This window comes from Misgurnus anguillicaudatus, chromosome 19, assembly GCF_027580225.2.
Source record: "Misgurnus anguillicaudatus chromosome 19, ASM2758022v2, whole genome shotgun sequence".
Taxonomy (NCBI): Eukaryota; Metazoa; Chordata; class Actinopteri; order Cypriniformes; family Cobitidae; genus Misgurnus; species Misgurnus anguillicaudatus.
The window spans coordinates 25,962,571-25,986,313 of record NC_073355.2 but is presented as its reverse complement, the minus strand read 5'-3'; the positions used below and the strand labels follow the sequence as shown (position 1 = coordinate 25,986,313).

Genomic DNA, 23,743 nt, shown 5'->3' with positions numbered 1-23,743 from the left:
AATGTTAAACACTTAAAGAGATATCCCAAATAATGTCAGAGTGATAAATCATGATGTTATTGCAGTTTCTTTGTTGAGTATTATTGACAAAGAAAACAAACTCATCCATGAAACCTGGGGCACGTTCAATCTCACACCGGTGCACAACGTTTTGCTACGGTTTCCGGGTTGAACGACATGTTTCCCGGAAACGGTGTGCAACGGAATGCAACAGGTTTTAGAAGCGTTTTCTCTTGCTTGGTGGGTGTGTCAGAAATGTCAGCCCAATCAGGGGCAAGATGTATAAAACCACGCGATAGTAAAGAGACAGGGGTTCAAGTTGGAATGTTGCCTTTCATTCTGGACGGCAAGGTCAGTGACTGTAACATTGAGAGTCTTTTACAGTATTAAACACACATTTATAACGATTTCATCAGGCTTCAGAAACATTTAAAAAGGACACAACGAATGGCCTCTCAGCTACCGTAGTTGCAACTCTTGCGTCATCACAACAGGGCGTTCAACACATCACCATTTCTGTTTAATAAACATTGTTCAACGTTGTGCAACGTTTTGTCGGGGCTGAACGCAGCCCTGAGCTTGCCCTGATCTGAACGTCATAAAGAGGACTGTCTTATCACTTCCTCATTCAGCTCTTCTGTTTGATTGGCTGAGCTCTTTTTCCACTGCTGTGAGCGTTTCACGAGTTCACACTTACAAATAAGTTGGTTAGATTAAATTAGTAAACATATTTGGCGTGCTGTCCGGGGAGAGGGCTCTGAGCTCGTAAATGGGCCCGAACGAGTACCCCCCCCCAGGTTTAGGAAATATCCTGGGGCCTCATTTATCAACATTGCGTAGAAAATGTTCTATATTTGTACCTACGAATGAAATTTAGAATGTGCCTAAGTACAAAAAAATCGGGATTTATCAAACGTGCGCACGTGGTTCGTACGCACATCAGTTAATCCTTGATGATAAATCCCACTTGTTCTTAAGCACCATGCTCGTGCACGTTCATGTTCATTTGCATTTCGAAACGCCTCCAATGAACCATATATGGTGACAACACCTCCCGTTATAAGTCACGTGGTTGTGCTTTTTCCCTCATCGCAATAATGGCAAAGAGAGCGTAAAAGAGAAACTTTACAGACGCAGAAATTGAGTTACTGGTGGATGAGGTTTAATCCTAATAACACATCCTGTTTGGTTCACTTAGTATGGGAGGAATGACTAACAAAAGAAAACAAATCTGCATGGGAACATGTTACCAGTGAGTTTAATTTTGTTGGGTATGAGAACACTTTTAGAAATAAAAATGTGGTTTGACATTAAATTATCAGCCCCCCCCCAAAAAAAACGCGTCACAGCACACCGACGTGAAACGAGTGCAACTGGAGGAGGACAGACAACTTTCCACCTTGGACAGCAGCATATATAACCAGCATCATTGGCGCGATCTTTGAAAACGCGCTACCGGCGGAATGGATTATTTGCCAAGTCTTCCAATAACGCAAGATAAGCCATTGCACTGTGTCAAGCATTTGACGGAGACTTCATTAATACAAATCACATGTGCTTTCACAGATACATATCACAAATAAATCATTATACTTATTTGCTGTTACCATACTGACATTAATCATTTTTAACACCTGCTTGTGGATAATAAATAGACACTTTATACTCACTGGAACAGGGTCCTGTGTAGTATCGCTATTCTACCACTAGATGCTCTGCGTACGCATACTCCGAGGTGTGCGTATATTTACACACATTTCTAAGTATAAGTGCAATTTGATAAATTCCTTTGCGTAAAACTGTTCCTACGCACACTTTACGCACACTTCTGTGCGTACGCACGCTTGATAAATGAGGCCCCTGGTGAGTGAGAGGAGACGGGGTGGTGGAGGGATTCTGAAGATTGCAGAGGATCTTTGGAGAGTTCTTCTTCTTTGATTTTATGGCAGATTGTGAACCAACTTCATAGGTGCATACCGCCACCTACTGTGGTGGAGTGTGAAGAGAATGAACTAACTAAACAAAATATATTTTTTAATCCACTTATCCTGATAAATCTCATGATTGCATTTATCATTTTCCCTGCATTTGATCTGTCAGTTAATATTTCAGTTAATGTGAACTCTTGGATTCCCAGTGATTGCATTTCCTCCTTAAGACTTTGCCTTTCTCTTCATATACCTTATTACATACCATCATTACATGTTCCACTGTTTCCTCTATTAAACATACTTCAAACTTTGCAGAGTTAAACTGTGACTTACATATGGCTTGCCTTTGTGCTGATTGGGTAGATATGGTGATAACTGATTGTGGACCGCTGGTGGTATTAGAGTATTTGTTAATTACTGATTATAGACAGCTGGAAGTACTCAAGTGGTTTATTTGACGTGCTTCTCCTGAACTACGTTAATAAAACATCATATATAAGAGGAGTGCGCAGCATTTCACAGCATCAGGAAGATCTGAGGTTCTTGCTTCAACAGTGATTGAACGGAGCTTCGAGTTGTAGTGGATAAAAGCCATTACAGATTTATTTCTTTTTACCAAGAAAACAAGAAAAAAAATCAGCAGAAATGGATTCTCAAATTCGTCAGAACTACGACCGTGACTGTGAGGCTTTGATCAACAAGATGGTGAATTTGGAGCTATATGCTTCCTACACTTACACCTCTATGGTAAGTCTCACATTCATTTAATCTTTGTTTAATGTAACTATTTGAATAATTATTCTCCAAATTTCGCTTTACCAGAGTCAGTGTAATATTACTACTATCCAGATCTTTCTTACCTTTTGTAATTAACAGGCTCATTACTTTAAACGGGATGATGTTGCCCTTTGTGGTTTTGCCAAGTTCTTCAAGGAGAGCAGTGAGGAGGAGCGCGAGCATGCTGATAAACTCTTGGAGTTTCAGAACAAGAGGGGTGGACGCATTCTTCTACAGGACATTGGGGTACATGCAGTGTTTCTTAACAAGCTTTTTTCCTTGAATGTTGTACTATACTGTAAGATGACTCTTGTGATATTCTTGAAATCCTCTACAGAAGCCTGATCGTGATGTGTGGGACAATGGATTGACTGCTATGCAGTGTGCTCTGCAGCTGGAGAAAAACGTTAACCAGGCTCTGCTTGATCTCCATAAAGTTGCTACTGAGAAGAAAGATCCTCATGTGAGTCCTCAACATTTTCCTCTTGACATCTATAGATCTATCTCTGAAAAGAACATAATTAAACAAGGCATAATGCCAGTCTTTAAACACATGAGGTTGTTTGTGTTCTGTGATCAGCAGTTATTGTGATTTCTTGGTTACAAGTCTTTAACATTAATGTTTTTTTGGATGTCTTGTCCTACAGCTTTGTGACTTCCTGGAGACTCATTACCTGAATGAGCAGGTTGAGGCTATCAAGAAGCTTGGTGACCACATTACCAACCTTTCCAAGATGGATGCTGGCAACAACAGGATGGCCGAGTACCTGTTTGACAAGCACACCCTGGATGGACAGAGCTAAATACAGCCATCTTCTCAACTGAGACCTATCTATACTCAATAAAATGTTTATTACATAGCTTTCTGCAGCACTATAAAATAAAGTCATTTTGCTCTTAAGTAGTCATCTTGTGATCATCAAGCCTTGCATTTATGCTAACTGTAAACTATGACAGTGAATTTGATGAATAAACATTTTGAGCTGAATTGACTTCTCATTATTATTTCTCACAAGCCCTGCAAGCTTTTTTGGAAAATGCAAAGCATTATTTTTCATACACCCTCACATTATGGATGCTAAAAAGAATAGTGTAGTAATAAGTTAAAATGGATAAATGACCCTTTATGAGTCATGATACCGGGCATTTAAAAATGAATACTTGGTACACTAATATCTTATAGACAATGTTGGTTATGTTACTTCAATAAAGTGATTAACTATTCATTAAATTACATTTTCAGTTTATTTAAATTAGGCCTACTTACTAATGGCTCTGTCTGAAAAGTATTTGCATTATTTATTACTAATTTTAAAGTTATTTCAAAATCCATGTCAACCTTGAACACGTGGACAACTGAAATAAGTTATTCAATCTTTACAGTTTTAAATCTATTAGGATTAACTTAAACATTACCTGTTATAATAAGCTGTCAACATTGCACTTTTCAGTTCTTTTCATTACTTAGTTTGCAGTTTTTAATTTGTATTTCATTATTTGTATATAATATATATATATATTTGTATATAAAGCCAGAACATAATTCGAAACAACAAAACATTACATAAAAATATAATTCCTTTACGTTCCAAAGGAAAAGTAATTTAATTACAGTAATCAATTAATGCATTACCAAGTATTGCTTGTGGATCTCTCTTCGGCAGGAAGATGATTATCCGTCAAACAGATCTCAACCACAAGACAAATAGAGTGATAAAGGAAAATATATATGTGCAGCACTTTGGTAAAACATTTGTACAGTGTACGTAGACTTTAAAAATGAAAACACCTTAAAATATAAGAGAACATAAAATGAAGAGTGAACTTTACATTTTAATTAAATGTGTGTTACTTTTATTGCATGAGCATTAATAAAAACCTTTAAAAATTGTATTTGCAGTTTCTTTTTCACGTTTAGCTTTAAATTTTATTTTAGTCTTCCCTCGAGATTGTAGTGAAATTGAAACTTTAAATCATTAATTGCATTTTACTTTTCAATTTGACAGGAAGGGCCTGTACAGTGGCTCAGCGAGTACAGTTGCTTAGCAAGAAGGTCCTCAGTTTGAGCCCCAGCTAGCTCAGGTGCCCTTTCTGTGTGGAATTTGCATGTTCTCCTTGTGTTAGCGTGGGTTTAATCCGGGTACTTCGGTTTCCTTCCACAGAAAAAAAAACATTTCCTAAAAGAATGATTAGCAAACTATATTCACGAGTCCCATTTAAATCCATTAGCAACAAGAGAACATCTCGGTTTCATATGTAACCCTCGTTCCATAAAGGAAGGGAATGGAGACATCATATTGTGACCGACGTATTAGGAACTCGCTTAGAGGGACCAATTTACTTCGAGAAACTTACAAAGAGCCAATGAATGTTACACGAGTATAAAATGAGAGGCATGTGCAATGCATAATCGGCTATTTCCGCTGAGAAAGCCAAGCATTTAGTATCAGCCAACTTAGCAATGGTACAGCAAGTGACATCTCTGTTCCCTTCCTTCAGGGAACGAGGGTTACATAGGTAACTGAGACGTTCCCTTACGACATCACATTGTGACTGATGTACTGGGAATCCCTTGCAAATGGGTGCTGCCCCTTCCAGTGCCCTGCAAAAACATTCCGCCTCTGAATGTAGAGTAAGTGGAACCTGGATTTAATGTAGAAAGGCCGGTCATTACTTGTTCCTTAACCCACTAAAGTAACCTTAGGTAACACTGGATAGCATACCCACCTGGGTGGTTGGTGGGGACGCTGCGGGAGCCACTCCCTTTGAGGTTTCACCAGGTGGGGTAATAGGATATGGAATAACCACAGAGCGTTTTGCATATCCATGTCTCTGGGGTGGATATCTAATGAGACTACACCTGTACAGAGACTGCAGAGGTAACTCTACTGAGGGAAAAACGTGGGTTTAATTTTTGTTGCCACAGACATTACACATATGGGATCCCCCTGTACGCTATGCTTCTTGTGGAGTATTCTTTGTGGAGTGTTACGCTGGAGTCAGCAGGCCTGAACTGTAGACACGAATCATCGACCAAAAATGTGCGTAAGTCCCCTACACTTTTTCCTTTTTTCATTGAGAGAACTTTGATACTCACCGACTGCAAAGGGAGGGAGTGCCCTGGAGACATTTCAGCACCATGGACAGGTCCTATGCGGGTATAGAGGGAGGACTAGATGGATTTAATCTCCTTGCTCCCCTTAGGAACCTAAGGACCAGGTCGTGCTGGTTGACTGACCTGCCATCTATTGGGTCATGGTGAGCGGAGATAGCGGCAAAGTATACTTTGATGGTGGAGGGCGACAGCCTCCTCTCCAACTGCTGCTGAGGGAAAAAAACACAACGCTGATCGGGCATCTCCGGGGGTCCTCTTGAAGGGTGGAACACCACTTGACAAACAGGTTCCATTTCAGCACATAAGTATGTTGTGGATGGTGCTCGGGCTGAAGCAATGGTGTTAACCTTGCGGTAAACCACTTAGAACCTTCTCATCCCATCCAGGGTTTATACGTGATGATTCCATAGGTCGGGAAGTGAGTGCCATATTGTGCCACCACCCTGAGAAAGAATATTCTTCCTCAAGGGAATCCGCTGGGAGGGCTGTTGCGAGGAGCCTGAGTTCCGGAGACCATGTCCTGGTGGGCCAATACGGAACCACTAACAGGACGTGCTCCTCATCCTCCCTGACTTTGCACAGTATTTGCGCTAGCAGGCTCACTGGAGAAAACGCATACTGACTCTGCAGATGGGCAGCTGGGTCAGGAGGATGGCAGTGTAGGCCCCTTGGACACCAACACAGGGCCGCTGGCGAGAGAGGAGAGAAATGACGGGTCAGTTGTTGGCAGCCCGTAGCACCCAATGTCCTCTGGAGATGGAAGGGAAAACTACTCTTTTTGTGTACATGTGGGTGAAAAGCAAAGGAATCTCTACTCCGCCCTCCTCCAAGGGAGGGAGTGTTGCGCCCACCATCTCCCGAAGAGCATTCCCAGCCATCTCCAAGTTGCCCGTCTTAAGGCCACCTGCATTTTCGTTTACCTCCATGGGCAGGGGACTGAGCAGGCAGGGTGACTTACTTACGACCGATTTCTCAACACTGCCTGGATAGAGTACAAGGTGAAGGAATGAAGGAGGCCACAGCAGGACACCCTTGGCAAGAAGCAGGCTGAGACGCCAGCGTACATGGTTCGGAAGGGGCAGCTGGCTTCCGATGCGGCAGGATATGTGAGATGGCCTCAGTCTGCTTCTGGGTTGCTGAGAGCTGTTGGGTAAAGCTCTTAACCACGTCGCCAAAAAGGCCGGCCTGAGAAATCAGAGCACTAAGGAGGGGTTTTTTATCCACCTCTCTCATGTTCCCCAGGCACAGCCAGAAATGGCGTTCCTGGAACCTTAGTGTGGACATTGCACGACCAACAGCGTGTGCAGTGATCTTGGTCACACGAAGCGCCATGTCAGTGTCCGCATGGAGGTCTGAAAAGACACTGTTTTAGTGTACGACTGCTTACAGGCTTGCGTGGGAAGGGCTGGCTTGTCCTTCCAAGAGGAATTGGAATCATGACTCGCCACTCCGCTGTCTGGACAGCAGTGTAGCCCTTAGCAGCCCTGCCATTGTGAAAGGTGAGGGGTAAAGGCTGATAAGATTGGTTGTGGGAAGAGAAATGCACCTAAAGGAAGAATGGCACTGGAGGCGGGTGCTGCGGTGCAACACAAACAGCCCCCAGAAAACAATTGTCGAGGCGGGATAGTACGGATGGGGGGCGGTCCCCCGAGGGAGCATAGCCGTCATCTCTGAGTTGGCTATGGGCTGCGCTACCGGGCCCGAAGGAATGACCCCACCCTCCAATGCAGCAACACACATGTGATCGTCATTGGGAGCCCTGAAGGATAACGGTGGTCCCGCACTAGGCGGGCCAGCCCTTTCCTCTGGGATCTCTACTGGCCATGCTCTGAGGCCCAGAGGGTTTGTTCCCGTAGTGGGAACATGACTCCTCATCAAATGCCGCCTCAGCGTGCAGAATGCCAAAGCACGAGAGGCAGCGCTCGTGACGATCCGCCGGACCCATGAACTTGCCACATCCAGAAACTGCAATATGACATTTTCTTAATGAAGCACAACACCCGTGAACACGAGAGAACGGCTGCCTTCAAAAAGACACAAATATTGCAAATATTGCATGCCAACATTCATTCAAGTTTTTTGAAGCAGATTGGTCCCTCTAAGCAAGTTCCCAATACATTGTGAAGCCACAGTGACCACCTGAAAGGAAACTTGTGATTATTGTTGGCTCTGGAAAAACACACCCCAGGTTGGGTGAATTGGAGATACCAAAATTAGACCCCCCCCCAACTTGTGTATCCTTGCCATGAATATAGCCATTGATGCTGTAATAGTGTTAAGAATAAATAAACCAGCATATGGTTATGGCACATATTTTTCTTAAAGTTTTCTATAACGGTACTGCTGGTTTTAATTTTCATTTTATAAATTGATAAATTAATTTAAAATTGGCAGAATTACTTCCATATGAGATTTCCTGTTTAATAAAAAGTCAAACAAATTCAAATAAAGGTTGCACCTGGATCATTTGAGCTGATCAAGTTACACATGCACACATGATAGGACAAACCTGTATACTACAATGAAAACAGCTGAGTCACAGTGACACAGCTCAAGGACATGAAATGCATTTACAATTGTTGCTGACTAAGACTAAGTGTTTATATTATGGCATGAATATACTTTCTCACATTCACCTTAATGATTATACATTTAAATAGAATAATAATCTGCAAACACTGAATGTTTTGCTATACCACATAAGGGGTGGTTTCTCGGACAGGGATTAGACTAGTCCTAGACTAAGATATATGAAAGAGCTGTCCAAACTGAAAACAACTTGCATTGACATATCTTAAAATACATCAGTGTCCTTTGTTTTGCCTCATAATGCACACAGGTAATGTTTTTAGTAAGGCATGTTTGTTAAAACTAGTTATATTTCCTAATTAAACTAAGGCCTAGTCCTGGTTTATGTCAATCCCGGTCCGGAAAACCACCCCTATTTTATATTTTCTGACAACTCCATATTTGGTTATGACACAAATGTTGATCGGTATGAATGAATTAAGAACAGATATTACACATGATTCAAAACAATGAATACACTTAACATTTGTGCAGTGTTAACAAATTATTTCTGAACAAACATATATTAGCTGTTGTGTTGGATAATGTTAGCTAATGAGAATCATTGTTGATGGGTTCTGCTTTATGATACATGTAAACTAACACAGAAAGTAGTATATGTTAAGATCTAGCTTAATCTACAGTATGTAAAGTTTGAAGCACTTAGAGAGTTACCCCAAATAATGAATGACAAATCATGATGTTACTGCAGGTTATTTGTCCAGTATTATTGACAAAGAACGCAAACTCATCCTTGAAACATGAGCTTGTCCTGTGATCTGAACGTCATAAAGAGGACTGTCTTCTCACTTCCTCATTCAGCTCTTCTTTTTGATTGGCTGAGCTCTTTTCCACTGACACAACATACTGTGAGCGTATATAAGACGAGTGCGCACCTGTCATTTCACAGCATCAGAAAGATCTGAGGTTCTTGCTTCAACAGTGATTGAACGGAGCTTCGATTTCTAGCGGATACAAGCCATCACAGATTTATTTATTTTTACCAAGAAAACAAGAAAAAAAATCAGCAGAAATGGATTCTCAAATTCGTCAGAACTACGACCGTGACTGTGAGGCTTTGATCAACAAGATGGTGAATTTGGAGCTATATGCTTCCTACACTTACACCTCTATGGTAAGTCTCACATTCATTTAATCTGTTTTTGATGATAAGTTGTCTCTATTTGTACAATTATTCTTCACAAGTTTCAACAATGCACCTGCAAACTGCTTCACTTCACCCAAGTCAGGGTAATATTACTGCTATTCAGATCTTTCTCACCTTAATTTAATTTCAACAGGCTCATTACTTCAAACGGGATGATGTCGCCCTTTGTGGTTTTGCCAAGTTCTTCAAGAAGGAGAGCGAGGAGGAGCGCGAGCATGCCGAAAAATTCATGGAGTTTCAGAACAAGAGGGGTGGACGCATTCTTCTACAGGACATTCGGGTACATACACAGTGTTTCTTAACAAGCTTTTGTCCTTGAATGTTGTACTATACTGTAAGATGACTCTGGTGAAATTACCTCTGACCTGAAATGCTCTGTTTGTCTCCCTCTACAGAAGCCTGATCGTGATGTGTGGGACAATGGACTGACTGCTATGCAGTGTGCTCTGCAGCTGGAGAAAAACGTTAACCAGGCTCTGCTCGATCTACATAAAGTTGCTTCTCAGAAGGGCGATCCTCATGTAAGTCCTCAACATTTTCCTTCTGACATCTATAGACCTATTTCTGAAAAGCAAAAAGCAAATAATATACGTTAAACACGCCCATCGCATCCAGTGGTCAGTTATTGGGTGATTTCTTTATACATTTCTTAAACATGATTTTTCTTGTCTTACAGCTGTGTGACTTCCTGGAGACTCATTATCTGAATGAGCAGGTTGAGGCTATCAAGAAGCTTGGTGACTACATCACCAACCTTTCTAAGATGGATGCTGGCAACAACAGGATGGCCGAGTACCTGTTTGACAAGCACACCCTGGATGGACAGAGCTAAATACAGCCCTCTTCTCATCTGCATGCTGCAAAGCCCCATCTATACTCAATCACAAAATGTTTATCACACATAGCTTTCTGCAGCACTATAAAATAAAGTAATTTTGCTCTTAAGTAGTCATCTTGTGATCAACAAGCCTTGCATTTATGCTAACTATAAACTGTTACAGTGAATTGGATGAATAAACATTTTGAGCTGAATTGACTCATTTCTCATTGTTATTTCTCACAAGTCCTGAAAGCTTTTTTTTGGAAAACATTATTTTTGATACACCCTCACATTAGGGATGTTAATAAAAAATATTGTACAGTAATTAGTTAAAATGGATTAATAACCCTTTATGAGTCATGCTACCGGGCATTTAAAGAGCAATACTTGGTACACTAATATCTTAGGTCTTATAGTCAGTGTTGGTTAGGTTACTTCAATAAAGTGATTAACTATTGGTTATTAATGATATTGTCAACACTAGATATAAATTACTCACTAATTATTCGGTCTAAAGTAACTGCATTATTCACTACTATTTTCAAAGTTATTTCTAAATTCATGTCAACCTTGAACACATGAACAACTGAAATTAAACAGTTATTTAGTCTTTACACTTTTAAATCTATAAGGATTAATTTAAACATTGCGGAGCAGTTTCCCGGACAGGAAACAAGTAGTCAAAGGATAAAATGCTTGTTTGAGCAGTCCCAAATGAAAATAGCATCCACTGATTTATCTTAAAATATATCAGTGTCATTTTGTCTCATGATGCACATACGTTTGTAAAAACTACCTTAAAGCACACTAAAGAGCTCCCCCTACAGGTTGGAAGCGGAATTGTCCATTACCACTGTTGTAAATAATTTAGCCTACTGCTGCAAAGCTGGCTTTGATTGGATGGTAGGTCTGTCGTAAAGCAAGTTTTTGTAGTTTTCACTCGAACTACAGGACCGCGACCCGACGGTTGGAAACTTCTTTAGTGCAGTTTTGGCCGATAGAGGGCTGCAAAGCGAATGTGAAAGTGCCGTTCACCCTATTTCAAGTGGATGAACGACTGAAACTTTTTTGGAAACGTTATTTTAAGGTAAAAAAATTCTTTAGTGTTGCTTTAATATCCTGTATAACTAAGGCCTAGTCTTGGTTTAATCTAACCTCTGTCCGGAACACTGCCATCCCTGTTACAAGCTTTTTTTCAGTTATTTTCAGTTTTCAGTATTGAATTTCTAATGCATTCCAGTTGCTTCACATCTAAGTACATAATAAGAAACTGCAAATAAATGAATTAAAAAGGAGTTTAATTCCTTACTTTACTTTTCAAAGGAAATAATTGCGGAAAATGTATTTAATTACATGATTACTTGGTTAATATGTTATACATAACATTGCTTGTAGATCTCTCATTGGCAGGAATATGAGTAGAAGTGTTGTCCATCACCCACAACACTTAGAGAGATAAAGGAAAATGTCTAAAAATGTAACACAAAGTGATTCTAACCTCAACCCCAAGCGACAATGGTAAGAAAATAGGGGGGAAAAAACTATGAGAAAACAATACATAAAATGAAACGAAAAAGAAAGCTGTGCAAACCACACAAAAAAACTAATTATAAAACTTGTGTAAGTGTCACGAAAAAACATTCCTGCTCAAGGCACGGAAAAAAATCTGAATTATGTGCCATGGAGATGAATAAATTAATCAAATTTTGCTTGACTATAACCGCGAGACCAGTCCAATTAATTTCCTGAACTAACACTGCATATTAACTGTTGTCTTGGATAATGTTAGCTAATAAGAATCAATCATCATTGTTGATGCTTTTTGATGATACAAATTAGGGATGTGCATCTCCATAACTGTCCAATATGCGATATGCATCTCGATGCATAGCCTACGATGCAATACATTAAAGATACATATGAAACAGCTACATATGCTATGCGATTCACCCCTCTACGATGCAGTGTTGTCGGATGCAATAAATGCTATGCAATTTAATATGGTACACTCAATGTGTTAAAACAACACATTTTGTATCTAGTTAACCACAACACATTTAATGTGTTATTATTTTATTTATTTTAACACAAAATCATCATAACTAGTATAACACAAAACAATTTGTAAAAAATTAACACATACTTTCTTAGATTGTACAAATAGTTTTCACACATTGGAAAACTTTAAGAAAGGAAATTAGACGTACTTTTTCTCTAATTTAGCGCATTTGTTTTTTTTTACTTATCAGGGAGGCGTCAAACAAATCCATTTCACTAGATAGAAATACCCTAATAATTTAAAGTCCGTTTCGTATTTTAGCTACAGCCTTGAACTTCCCGCTGCTGCTTCCTCAAATCCATTCCACTTGACTCATTTAGAGTCTATATAATTTAAACTTCATTTCGTGTTTTTTATGTTTCATGTGACTTTCATGACACGTCTCGGTATCCGTAGTGTTGTGAAAAACCAGCAGGACGTAGCAACAGTTTAGAAAGCAATTTTAAAATATTAGTCAGTTTCTAAATAAAAAGTATAGCGCATTTACTAATAATTATACGTAAATAAATATGTTTTTACCGATGGAATATGTTAGAAACGATGCATCGACGCAAATGCTAATTTGTAACTTTTTATACCGATACACCGAGCGAATAGGGGAATCTTCCCATCCCTAATGTTTACTAACACAAAAAGTAGTATATGTTAAGATCTAGCTTAATCTAGATATGTAAAAATTTAAGCAATGTCAGAGTGACAAATCATGATACTGCAGTTTTTTTCCAGTATTATTGACAAAGAAACAAAATGCATTCATTAAACACGAGCTTGTCCTGGTCTGAACCTCATAAAGAGGTTTGTCATATAACTTCCTCATTTTTGATTGGCTGAGCTCTTTTTTCTCAGACACAACATGCTGTGAGCCTACAGTATTTAAGACAAGTGCGTATGTAAGTGGGCATCTGTTTTTTTCACAGCATCAGGAAGATCTGAGGTTTTTGCTTCAACAGTGATTGAACGGAACCCATCACATTTACATCATACTTCATATTTATTATTTTACCAAGGTTTTGATAAGAAAACGATAAAAAAAAATCAGCAGAAATGGATTCTCAGATTCGTCAGAACTACGACCGTGACTGTGAGGCTTTGATCAATAAGATGGTGAATTCGGAGCTATATGCTTCCTACACTTACACCTCAATGGTAAGCCTCACATTCATTTAATTTATGTTTGATAATAAGTTGTCTCTATTTGATTAATTATCACAATTTTCAACAATGCACCTGCAAATCACTTATTTTTTATCAGACTCAGTGTTATATTATCCCTATCCAGATCTTTCTCACCTTTAGTAATTGTTTCCAACAGGCTCATTACTTTAAACGGGATGATGTCGCCCTTTGTGGTTTTGCCAAGTTCTTCGAGGAGAGCAGTGAAGAGGAGCGCGAGCATGCCGAAAAATTCATGGAGTTTCAGAACAAGAGGGGTGGACGCATTGTTCTACAGGACATTCGGGTACATACACAGTGTTTTAACCAAGCTTTTTTCCTTGAATGTTGTACTATACTGTAAGATGACTCTTGTGAAATTCTTGAAATCCTCTACAGAAGCCTGATCGTGATGTGTGGGACAATGGACTGACTGCTATGCAGTGTGCTCTGCAGCTGGAGAAGAATGGCAACCAGACTGTGCTCGATCTCCATAAAGTTGCTTCTAAGAAGGGCGATCCTCATGTAAGTCCTAAACATTTTCCTCCTGACATCTATAGACATAACTCTGAAGAATCAAAGGAAGTATAATGCAAGTCTATTGCACATGTATGGCATTCAGTGGTTAGCACTTATTTGTTGCTTTAAGATTTGGGTCTAATTAGTTTATATTTATATGTCTCTTTAAAGCACTTTCATCCATTCTACTAATTGAATTATGTACTAAACATTAATGTTTTCTTTGGATTTCTTGTCCTACAGCTGTGTGACTTTCTGGAGACGCATTACCTGAATGAGCATGTTAAGGCTATGAAGAAGCTTGGTGACTACATCACCAACCTTTCCAAGATGGATTCTGGTAACAACAGGATGACAGAGTACCTGTTTGACAAGCACACCCTGGATGGAGGGAGCCAAATACAGCCCTAAGCTTTAAATGATGCCCAACATATATACACTGTAAAGAAAAATGTAGAAATGACAGTATTACTGGCAGTAACAACTTACTGTAGATTTTACATTTATGTTATTTACTGCCAAGTTTGTTCAAAGTTAAATGAACATGAAACATTTCCAGTATTTATCTTCCACAGTAAGTTACTTGCAACCAGCTGCATAATTACAGCAATTTTTTTACAGTGTACTTTACATCACTATGTTCTTACAAAATCAACAATATAACAGTGTTCTAAAAGTTGTGTGACAAACTGAGAAAGATAAAATCCATGTCACAAATAATATCACTGTCATTGTTGTTTTCTTGTTAAATTTAAGTGGTTTTAATGTAGTGTATCTGATGAATAAACATTTGAGCTGGACTGACTTGCCTCTTTAATTTTTTTTATGGTATTGTGTAAATGTTTTCTTCCATGTGTGGAGATGATAAACTTAGATCAGCAATGATGAGTTAAACGGCAAACCTGCAAAACAATTAGACACAATTATGATTAAAATATAAAGTCCCTTCCTCAAAAAATTAGTACAGGGGAATTGAAAGAAACAAAATGTTATGCACAAAGATAATTATCTTATGCAACCAGAATTATAGGAATGCTGAAAAATATTTGTCTGGGAGCAAGAGCTGAGACCACTAAAAAGCACTTCACATTTGCAAACAGCTATGAGCACCAAGTGGTTTAAATGGACCGTAAGTAGGATTTTCCCCATCTGGTGGTAAAATTATATGTTGCATTTAAACAAATAGTATTCAGGGTGTCAAACTCAAGGCCCGCCCCCTCATTTTATCTGGCCTGCAAGAGATTACAAATTATGTTAATTATGTGGCCCAGTATCTTTGACTAATAAATGCAGATACAGTATATAATATGGTGGAGGTTGTAAAACTTTTTATTAGTAGCCTATCTGTTTTTAGTTTTTGTTAGCACTATTTTAAAAATAATCTAGTTGTACATCTAAATACACGTTGTCATTATTTGCCTATAGGGATCTTTCAAAGCTGGGTACTAATTGAGTTATTAACAAAACCAATAGTAATCAAAGGCAAAGAAAATTATGAAATGTACAGCAATAAAAGAGTTGATACATTCATACACTGAAAACCCTAATAAGTTGATTCAACTCAAATGATTTGAGTAAACTCATTCCCTCAATTTAATTGAGTAATGGGGTCTCCCAAAACGTGCATATTTAAGTTTACTTTTGGTGCTTATGTAGATTTGACTTAAATTGTTTAGTTCACCAAACTTTACAATTATTTACTGTACTTAAACAATAAAGTTTTTTTAACTTAGTGTCAATTTCAAGTGTACTTGTATATTTAAGTAAACATGATAATTTAACTGAAATTAGAATTTAATTCTAAAGAACACAAAACTTAACACAAAATTTATAACTGACTTTAAGTCAATCATTGAATACACGTGAAATTCCACAGAAACACACACATGCCATGTGTGTCATGCCATTTAAGGCGTTATTTCATGTTAAAATAAATGAAAGGGACAAAACAAGATGTGTTAAAAACAGTAATGGGAGTAACGCGTTACAATTAATTCTGTTAATTCCAATATTTTAGAGGTAATAAACATGTAACAAAGTATTCTTTTTAAAATCAAGTAACACAGTTACAATTAGTGAAATTTAAATGAGTTGGTTACTCACGTTACTCTATTATGTGATAAATGAACACTTGCAGACAAGACATTTCTGATCTAACGTCGCAGGACCATGGGGGGTGGCACAATGAATAATAACACAGAAGGTGTAGTTCAGGTGCAGTATTTACGACAGTGGTAATGGACAATTACACTTCTAACCTGTAGGGGGAGCAAAGAGCAAAAACTCTTTAGTGTTGCTTTAAGTAAAGACAATTTCTGGGTTACCAGTGTATAGTCTTACATATACAACCAGCTCTTTGAGAGCAACCTTAAAGGAATATTCCATTTTCTTAAAAGAAAAATCCAGATAATTTACTCACCACCATGTCATCCAAAATGTTGATATCTTTGTTCAGTCGAGAAGAAATTATGTTTTTTGAGGAAAGCATTGCAGGATTTTTCTCATTTTAATGGACTTTAATAGACACCAACAACTAACACTAAACTCAACACTCAACGTTTTTTTTCAACGGACTTTCAAAGGACTATAAACAATCCCAAACGAGGCATTAGGGTCTTATCTAGCAAAACGATTGTCATTTTCGACAAGAAAATTTTTTTTACTTTTAAACCACAACTTTTCGTCTAGGTCCGGTCCAGCGCGACCTAACGTAAATGCGTAGTGACGTAGGGAGGTCACGTGTTACAAATATAAAACGCACAATTGCGGACCATTTTAAACAATAAACTGCCACAAAAACATTAATTAGTATCATTCCACATACAACAACGAACGGTCCTCTTTCAAGACACTTGTAAACACTGGGGCGGAGTTTCGCGTTCGTCCTCTGTGACCTCTTGACGTCATGACGTATTGAGTGGGGTCAGCTGGCGCATCACGACCGGATCAGGATTATCTGGATTTTTCTATTAAGAAAATGGAATATTCCTTTAATGCTGATGTGGCCCTGGATAATATTGAGGCTATACGTTGGTAAACGTGGGTGCTATTTTCATAAACACACATTTGAACCTCTCCGCACACATGTCAGTTTTTAGAACTGTTCATTTACACGCCGTCAAGAGCATGCCTCTTGGTGGCGGTGTAACGGGAAGCTCAAGCCCACGTAAGCCAATCAGAATCCCGAAAATAGCAACAACAACAACAAATGACTTCCTCTTTTGAAAAAGGACGCACTTTTGACGTAGGTGCGAGCTCTGATGAATACTGTACCAACCCAGCGATGGGCAATATTTTTTCTATTTTCGGCGTGATGCTCGAGTCTGTCCCAAAATACGACTACAGTGCACCCTCTTGGACTCGCGTCAAGGGTCCCTAAGCTCTGCACTACATGATGTCATCAAAGTGTGGACTCAGAAGGTCCAAAAGTTTGAAGTGTGCCATTTGGGACAGGGCCATTGTGGAAACACGTTGCGGTTGGCTAGTGCTTTTTGTCCCAAGGAAGCATCCTTGGACTTACCCATTTAATGTAAATAAAGAGAAGAAATTCTAAGCTTACAAAAAAGTCTCATCACTGGCAGAGGTCATTTGACACCAATAAGAACATTATGAATAAAGACATTTATTTTGACTAATAAAATACTTAAAAAACTACACGTTGTCCGTTTAAAGGTGCTGGTTATAGAGTAAAATAAATAGTTCTGTTCCCTGAAATATAACAAATGTTGCTGATCTTCTTGCCTAATAATACTAACATTGCATGGAATATTGGAAAACTGAGATGGGTGCTTCTCCACGCATTCATTACTGCTCCTTGCATGATTTAGTGGGATTTAATACATTTTATTATTTTCTGCTACACTCTAAAAAAACAAACGGTGCTATATAGAACCAAAACTGTCGCTCTGGATCGTAATCATAGAAGAACCGTTTTTAGTGCCATAATAGCACCGGTGAAGCACCGGTGAAGCACCAGTGAAGCACCTGTGTAGAACCATATGTGGTGCTATAGTGGTGCTATATGGCCCCTATATGGTTCTACACAGGTGCTTCACTGGTGCTTCACCGGTGCTATATGGCACTAAAAACGGTTCTTCTATGATTACGATCCAAAGCAACAGTTTTGGTGCTATATAGCACCGTTTGTTTTTTTAGAGTGTACGGTGTTGCTACACTTTAAGTATTTTTTTTGCAATTTTTAAGTTTAATCAACTTAGGAATTGCTGTAAATTATAAAAATAAAGTTAAATTAGCTTTTGTTATTTCAACTGCATTTTTTAAATGTATAGCACCCCCTCACTAGTCAAGAAAGTTCAAATGAATTCAATTTAAGTTGTTTACACTTAAACATTTAAGTGCAACAAGGACTTTTTACTCTGTACACTGTAAACTCAGATTTAAAAGTCAAGGAATTTGACTTATTTTATAAGCTATAACAACTCATCTTTAGATCTTTAAACATCTTTAAAAAATATTTTATGGACTAATTTGCAAATGGAAATGTGAATGTTTTAAAATAAATTTTGTATGCACTGATTGTTTGAATTTGTTTATGTGTTTTTTAACTTTTTGTTCTGCTATTTTCGTAGAAGAAGAGCTTTTGTATCTCAATGGAACTATCCTGGTAAAATAAATAAAAATAAAACAAGCTTTCAATATTAATTTAAACTGTAGGCATTTATTAAAGATATGCATTTTTTGCTAACTGAAGTATTTAGTTGATTAGCTGAATGATCCTTCATTATGAAAACAGGGTATACGATTTTGTATTTTAATACTTCTCTGTTAAATCTATAAGACTGAAATTAAATAGATTAAAAACTACAAAATAATCTTATTCTTTTTGTTCAGAAACTTATATTAAGTATTATTATCTCTTATTATCTATTTTCCACTTTAGGACAAACAAAATATTTGTCTGAAATTGCTTTCATTCTCCAGGTGTCTGGCACTTTGTAGTGGACTTGTGGTGTATAAATTCTGAGTGAACAACATTTGTTCACTCATTTATTCGCATTTACTGATGTGCACTCACTGATGTGCATTATTTACTATCCAACATAAAGAGGAATGACAAGCTGAAATCATGAGAGAGTTATTTGGAGATGCAATGTCCTTCATTTTTGGCAACTATTATTTTTTATTTGTTTGTTTATTTGATGAATTATTGCTTATTTAAAAAGCCTCAAGTCAAAATGATAAAGATGTGTCCTTTATTTAGCCAATTACTATTGATTAATTGACGGATGAATTATTGCTTAATATATAAGAAACTCAAAGATATTGGCAAAAAATACAAATCAAATATCTGAAGATAAATTAAATATAAAATTAACACGAAATAAATTAATTGATCAAATAATTATTTATCATTTAGCATTTCATTTTCTAAAGATTAGACAGCATTTCGTAGACATATTGTAAAAATACTGACAACTTAATTTACCTAGTGTGATGTATGATTATGACTAAGGAATACCATTTATATTCCAGACTTATATGATGTGAGATGCTCAAATTACAAAGAAGGCCACTCCAATTTAGCAGAATCGACAATAAATAACAGAATGCTGTGTAACAGAGACACAGCACAATAGGACAGCCCATGCAACTGACACATGCGGTTACGTTACAATGAATTGAATAAAATGCTCAGTCATTGTCACCTGACTACATCTAGATCCAAAGACACTTGCTCAGTGGAAAAACAAACTGACTACCTACATGTAGTTGAATAACATGTTGTTGAAGAAAGTCCCATGATACAAAGGCTTCTATTAGTAACCTATTGTCCATGTAAAGTCTGAGATATTAAATATTTACTGGTAGTGCTCTAATGTTGTAATATCTTGTATTGATGTTAACTAAAAGCTCCCCTTGGGGGTCTTGCTTAGCTGCAGCACAGCCCTACCCCTCTTAAGGTTTCAAACAAGCATCGGTGACATACATAATACATGTAGGTCTTCAAAGAATCAATAACCTGCTTAAATGTGCAGAACAGTAAATTTCAGGCCAAATGAACCATTAAGGATTTAATCCCAAAGCTTTAATCCAGTGGGAATCATGACAGGAGAGATGATGTAAGCTTTCAAGTAAAACGGTTTAGACACATTGTATTTATTTAATAAAATTACGTAAATGTTTGCTACGTGTATCTTTAAAAAGTGACAAAGGAGAATTTAATTTCCTGCTAGATTGGGTTTTCCATTAATAATGAAAAAGATAAAAGACTCATCCATGAACTTGATCTTGTCTTTGATGTCAGTAACGTCATTATTCAGCACTTCTTCGTGATTGGCTGGTTTCTGTTCCAGTCACGCGTCATGTTGTGAGCGTATATAAGCGAGACAAGCGCGTACCTGTCGTTTCACAGCTCTGCAGGGGTTCTTGCTTCAACAGTGATTGAACGGAACTTCGATCTCGTCTAAGTTGCTTTTAGGCAAATTTCAGTTATTTGTTTCATACAAAGGTGTGGACGATAAAAACCGCCGAAATGCAGACGTCTCAGATTCGCCAGAACTACGACCGCGACTGCGAGGACTTGATTAACAAAATGATGAACTTGGAGCTTCACGCTTCCTACACTTACACCTCTATGGCAAGTATTTCTAACTCGCTTTTACTTTGCTAAGTATCTTTTAAATTGTCGCTTTTTCCTTGTTAAGTGTGTTGTCCTGGTAACAAAGGTCAGCTTTTCATCCAATTTTTGTACACTTATTTTCAGCATGTGTGATAATTATTTGATGATTGTTGCATTAAAGAAATAGTAACTGAGGCATAACATCTCCTTATGTGTTTCACGAAAGAAACAAGAGATTTGAATGAAGGCTGAATGATATATTTTGATAAGTGAAATTTAATGAAGTTGCTTAAGGAATGCATGCAGACACAGTAATGGGTAAAAAGGCAGTAAAGAAGAGTATGCTTTTAACTTTTTCCAGTTAGAATAAATCTGTTAACTTTTTTTATGTCATTCAGGTCATTTTAGATAATTTATGTATGTTATGTACTAACAATACAATTTTTTATTTTCCCCTCAACAGGCTCATTACTTCAAACGGGATGATGTCGCCCTTTCTGGTTTTGCTAAGTTCTTCAAGGAGAACAGTGAAGAGGAGCGCGAGCATGCTGAGAAACTAATGTCATACCAGAACAAAAGGGGTGGACGCATTGTCCTTCAGGACATAAAGGTGCATTTTACATTATTTTAACTATATAAAGGGGACCTTTTGTAAAGGTCTGTGAAATTAAATGAGGTTTTATTAACAAGGTTGGGGAGGAAGACTTTCAGATAATTAAACACAGGTGGAAGCACTTAGCAATCAACCATGAGGGTACATATAGAATCAGCAGTCTTGCCTCGATCTTTTAACGGTTTGCAGCGTCCCCCCACCACCTCTTCTCCACACTTCTAGTCCTAAAACCACTTACACAGACGGGGGAAAGTCCTCTGGGTTCGAGCCGAAATCCGAGCTTGGAGCCCTCCCTCCGGACAGCACGCCAAATTAAACCTTAACTCCTCATATTGTGTGTAAGTGTGAACTTGTGAATCATGCTGAGTGCTGTGTTTGTCTCCCTCTACAGAAGCCTGAGCGTGATGCATGGGGCAATGGGCTTATTGCTATGCAGTGTGCTCTGCAGCTGGAGAAGAACGTCAACCAGGCTCTGCTGGATCTCCATAAAGTTGCTACTGAGAAGAAAGATCCTCATCTGAGTTTTCAACATTCTGATTTTCACTTTTCATTCAAACATGTCAAGCATTGCTTGCTGTATATGATGCTTTCTTTGAGGTTAAGAAATTGAAGGCAAAGTGACTGATTTGTTTCAATCCATTATATACTCCATTTTTCATATAGCCTACTGATATACTTCATTGCTCCTTAAAGCAGTTTTCTAATTTTTTGTTTTGTCCTACAGCTGTGCGACTTCCTGGAGACTCATTACTTGGATGAGCATGTTGAGACCATCAAGAAGCTTGGTGACCACATCACCAATCTTTCCAAGATGGATGCTGGCAACAACAGGCTGGCGGAGTACCTGTTTGACAAGGAGACCCTGGAAGAAAAGAGCTAAATGCAGAATTCAGATCATCTTGCTGTGAATCAATACTCACATTATCCTGCAATGTTCCTAGTACAGCTCAAAAGTTTGAGATGATGAAATGTTAACATCAAGTAAAGCACAAGTTCTGTCAAGCCTTAAAGTCTTTAAATAATCAACTTCTGATATTAAAAGTGGATGATATCATGTAAGTGGTGAATTTGATGAATAAATATTTTGGGCTGGATTGACTTGTCTGTCTTATTTGAAAACATATGCAGTTTACCAGTCATTAAACAAAATGCTTTTTTATTTTAGCAATTGTTTATTACAGCGGTTCTCAATTCCAGTCCTCGGCCTCCCCTCCCAGAACATTTTAGATGTCTCCATATATAAAACCACCTGATTCAGTTTTTCAGCTCGTTAGTGTGTTAATTAGGAACCTCATGAGTGAAATCAGGGGCCGTTTCAATAAGGAGGTTCAACCAACTCTGAGTTTAAACTTGAACTCTGAGTTGACTTACTCTGAGATAGTAAACTCTGAGTTTTCGGTTACAGAAAAGCTGATCTGAGTTAGTTCAATCGACTCTGAGTAGGTTGACTCTGAGTTAAGCGCGTGCACAGCCACAATGAAAAGCCATCATCAATGGAGCTCAGATATTACGATTTACCATGGCAACAGCACGTGACAAAGAGGTCTTAATCATTTTTACTACTAAAACTGAAAGTGTTACTGCAAGTGTACAGCAACTACGAGCATATATTTTAAAGAAAAGAGTTGTTTTTTTAAATTGCTACTCTAGTAAATGCGTACATTTAATTTTTCATCACAGTTAAAATATCAGAAGTAAATAAACTGAGGACTGTACATTATTATATTCATTTACATGCACATGCAATCCCATAAACAAAAAGATGACAGCAGTTCAGCTAAAATAAAATTAAGCATAATACTTTGTCATATAAGGCTACGAACTTTACAAATGTTTGTCATGAATAAAACAAAAATTCCCCCAGCCGGGATTCGAACTCCGATCGCCGATGGTACGTCTGGCCCAACTATCACAAAGCACTATCCACTAGACCAGCGGTAATGACGAGTGGATACGTAAGAAATGTCAAGGCAACTGTATAAATGTAAGAGCACCACAAAGACTGATATTAGTCATATAATGATATTTATATCTCTAAAATGACTGCAAAAAATAATAATTGCGCTCACATAAATGTAAGTGGATATGACAAAAAACACCCGGGGTCTCAAAATCCTCTCGGGACATAAATTTAACTTTCTACAAATGAATGCAACATCATCATCTACAAGATTCTCTATAAAGAAAATGACATTTTAGTCACTAAGACGATCTATGCACCTAAGTATATCATATTAGCTTTACAAGTCATTTCAATTTACTGTTTTAAATTTTTTTAGTTGAAAGTTTAGTGTAATATATAAAAATATAAAGTCGTAAGTTAAAATGGTTTGCACTGGCAATTTAATTATAACTTAAAGACAGCTAATTTTTTTTTACAGTGTACATGATAAAAATGTGCACAATGAATGAATGTACTAAAGCAACTAACAAGATTAAAC

At 37.8% G+C, this 23,743-nt stretch overlaps 3 protein-coding genes across 5 annotated transcripts; all 3 read left to right on the top strand.

Annotated features, from left to right (window-relative positions):
- Positions 1-2,434: 2,434 nt before the first annotated feature.
- On the top strand, positions 2,435-22,396 carry LOC129436066 (ferritin, middle subunit). Of its 3 annotated transcripts, none has more exons than XM_073857274.1 (4): positions 2,435-2,678; positions 2,808-2,954; positions 3,046-3,171; positions 22,027-22,396. In XM_073857274.1, the coding sequence occupies exons 1-4, from the start codon at positions 2,577-2,579 to the stop codon at positions 22,180-22,182; spliced, it is 531 nt and encodes a 176-aa protein (XP_073713375.1). In that variant the 5' UTR covers positions 2,435-2,576; the 3' UTR covers positions 22,183-22,396. The 3 variants fall into 3 exon arrangements, with proteins under 3 accessions (XP_073713375.1, XP_055049913.2, XP_073713374.1); XM_055193938.2 differs by lacking the exon at positions 22,027-22,396 and adding an exon at positions 3,356-3,694 and having other exon boundaries at positions 2,436-2,678; XM_073857273.1 differs by lacking the exons at positions 2,435-2,678; positions 2,808-2,954; positions 3,046-3,171 and adding exons at positions 20,461-20,707; positions 21,153-21,299; positions 21,694-21,822 and having other exon boundaries at positions 22,030-22,396.
- LOC129436069 (ferritin, middle subunit-like) lies at positions 9,295-10,591 on the top strand. Its single transcript, XM_073857272.1, has 4 exons — positions 9,295-9,526; positions 9,693-9,839; positions 9,955-10,080; positions 10,236-10,591. The coding sequence occupies exons 1-4, from the start codon at positions 9,425-9,427 to the stop codon at positions 10,389-10,391; spliced, it is 531 nt and encodes a 176-aa protein (XP_073713373.1). The 5' UTR covers positions 9,295-9,424; the 3' UTR covers positions 10,392-10,591.
- On the top strand, positions 13,291-14,909 carry LOC141351074 (ferritin, middle subunit-like). Its single transcript, XM_073857271.1, has 4 exons — positions 13,291-13,584; positions 13,751-13,897; positions 13,990-14,115; positions 14,353-14,909. Exons 1-4 carry the CDS (start codon positions 13,483-13,485, stop codon positions 14,518-14,520), a joined length of 543 nt encoding a protein of 180 aa, XP_073713372.1. The 5' UTR covers positions 13,291-13,482; the 3' UTR covers positions 14,521-14,909.
- Positions 22,397-23,743: the final 1,347 nt, after the last annotated feature.

Excerpts from the sequence above, each read along its gene's own strand:
- LOC129436069 (XM_073857272.1), top strand. The coding sequence starts at position 9,425 with ATGGATTCTCAAATTCGTCAGAACTACGACCGTGACTGTGAGGCTTTG. Across the intron at positions 9,527-9,692 it reads CCTACACTTACACCTCTATG|GCTCATTACTTCAAACGGGA; the intron begins GTAAGTCTCACA and ends TAATTTCAACAG. Across the intron at positions 10,081-10,235 it reads CTCAGAAGGGCGATCCTCAT|CTGTGTGACTTCCTGGAGAC; the intron begins GTAAGTCCTCAA and ends CTTGTCTTACAG.
- LOC141351074 (XM_073857271.1), top strand. The coding sequence starts at position 13,483 with ATGGATTCTCAGATTCGTCAGAACTACGACCGTGACTGTGAGGCTTTG. Across the intron at positions 13,898-13,989 it reads TTGTTCTACAGGACATTCGG|AAGCCTGATCGTGATGTGTG; the intron begins GTACATACACAG and ends AATCCTCTACAG. Across the intron at positions 14,116-14,352 it reads CTAAGAAGGGCGATCCTCAT|CTGTGTGACTTTCTGGAGAC; the intron begins GTAAGTCCTAAA and ends CTTGTCCTACAG.
- LOC129436066 (XM_073857273.1), top strand. The coding sequence starts at position 20,603 with ATGCAGACGTCTCAGATTCGCCAGAACTACGACCGCGACTGCGAGGAC. Across the intron at positions 20,708-21,152 it reads CCTACACTTACACCTCTATG|GCTCATTACTTCAAACGGGA; the intron begins GCAAGTATTTCT and ends TCCCCTCAACAG. Across the intron at positions 21,300-21,693 it reads TTGTCCTTCAGGACATAAAG|AAGCCTGAGCGTGATGCATG; the intron begins GTGCATTTTACA and ends CTCCCTCTACAG.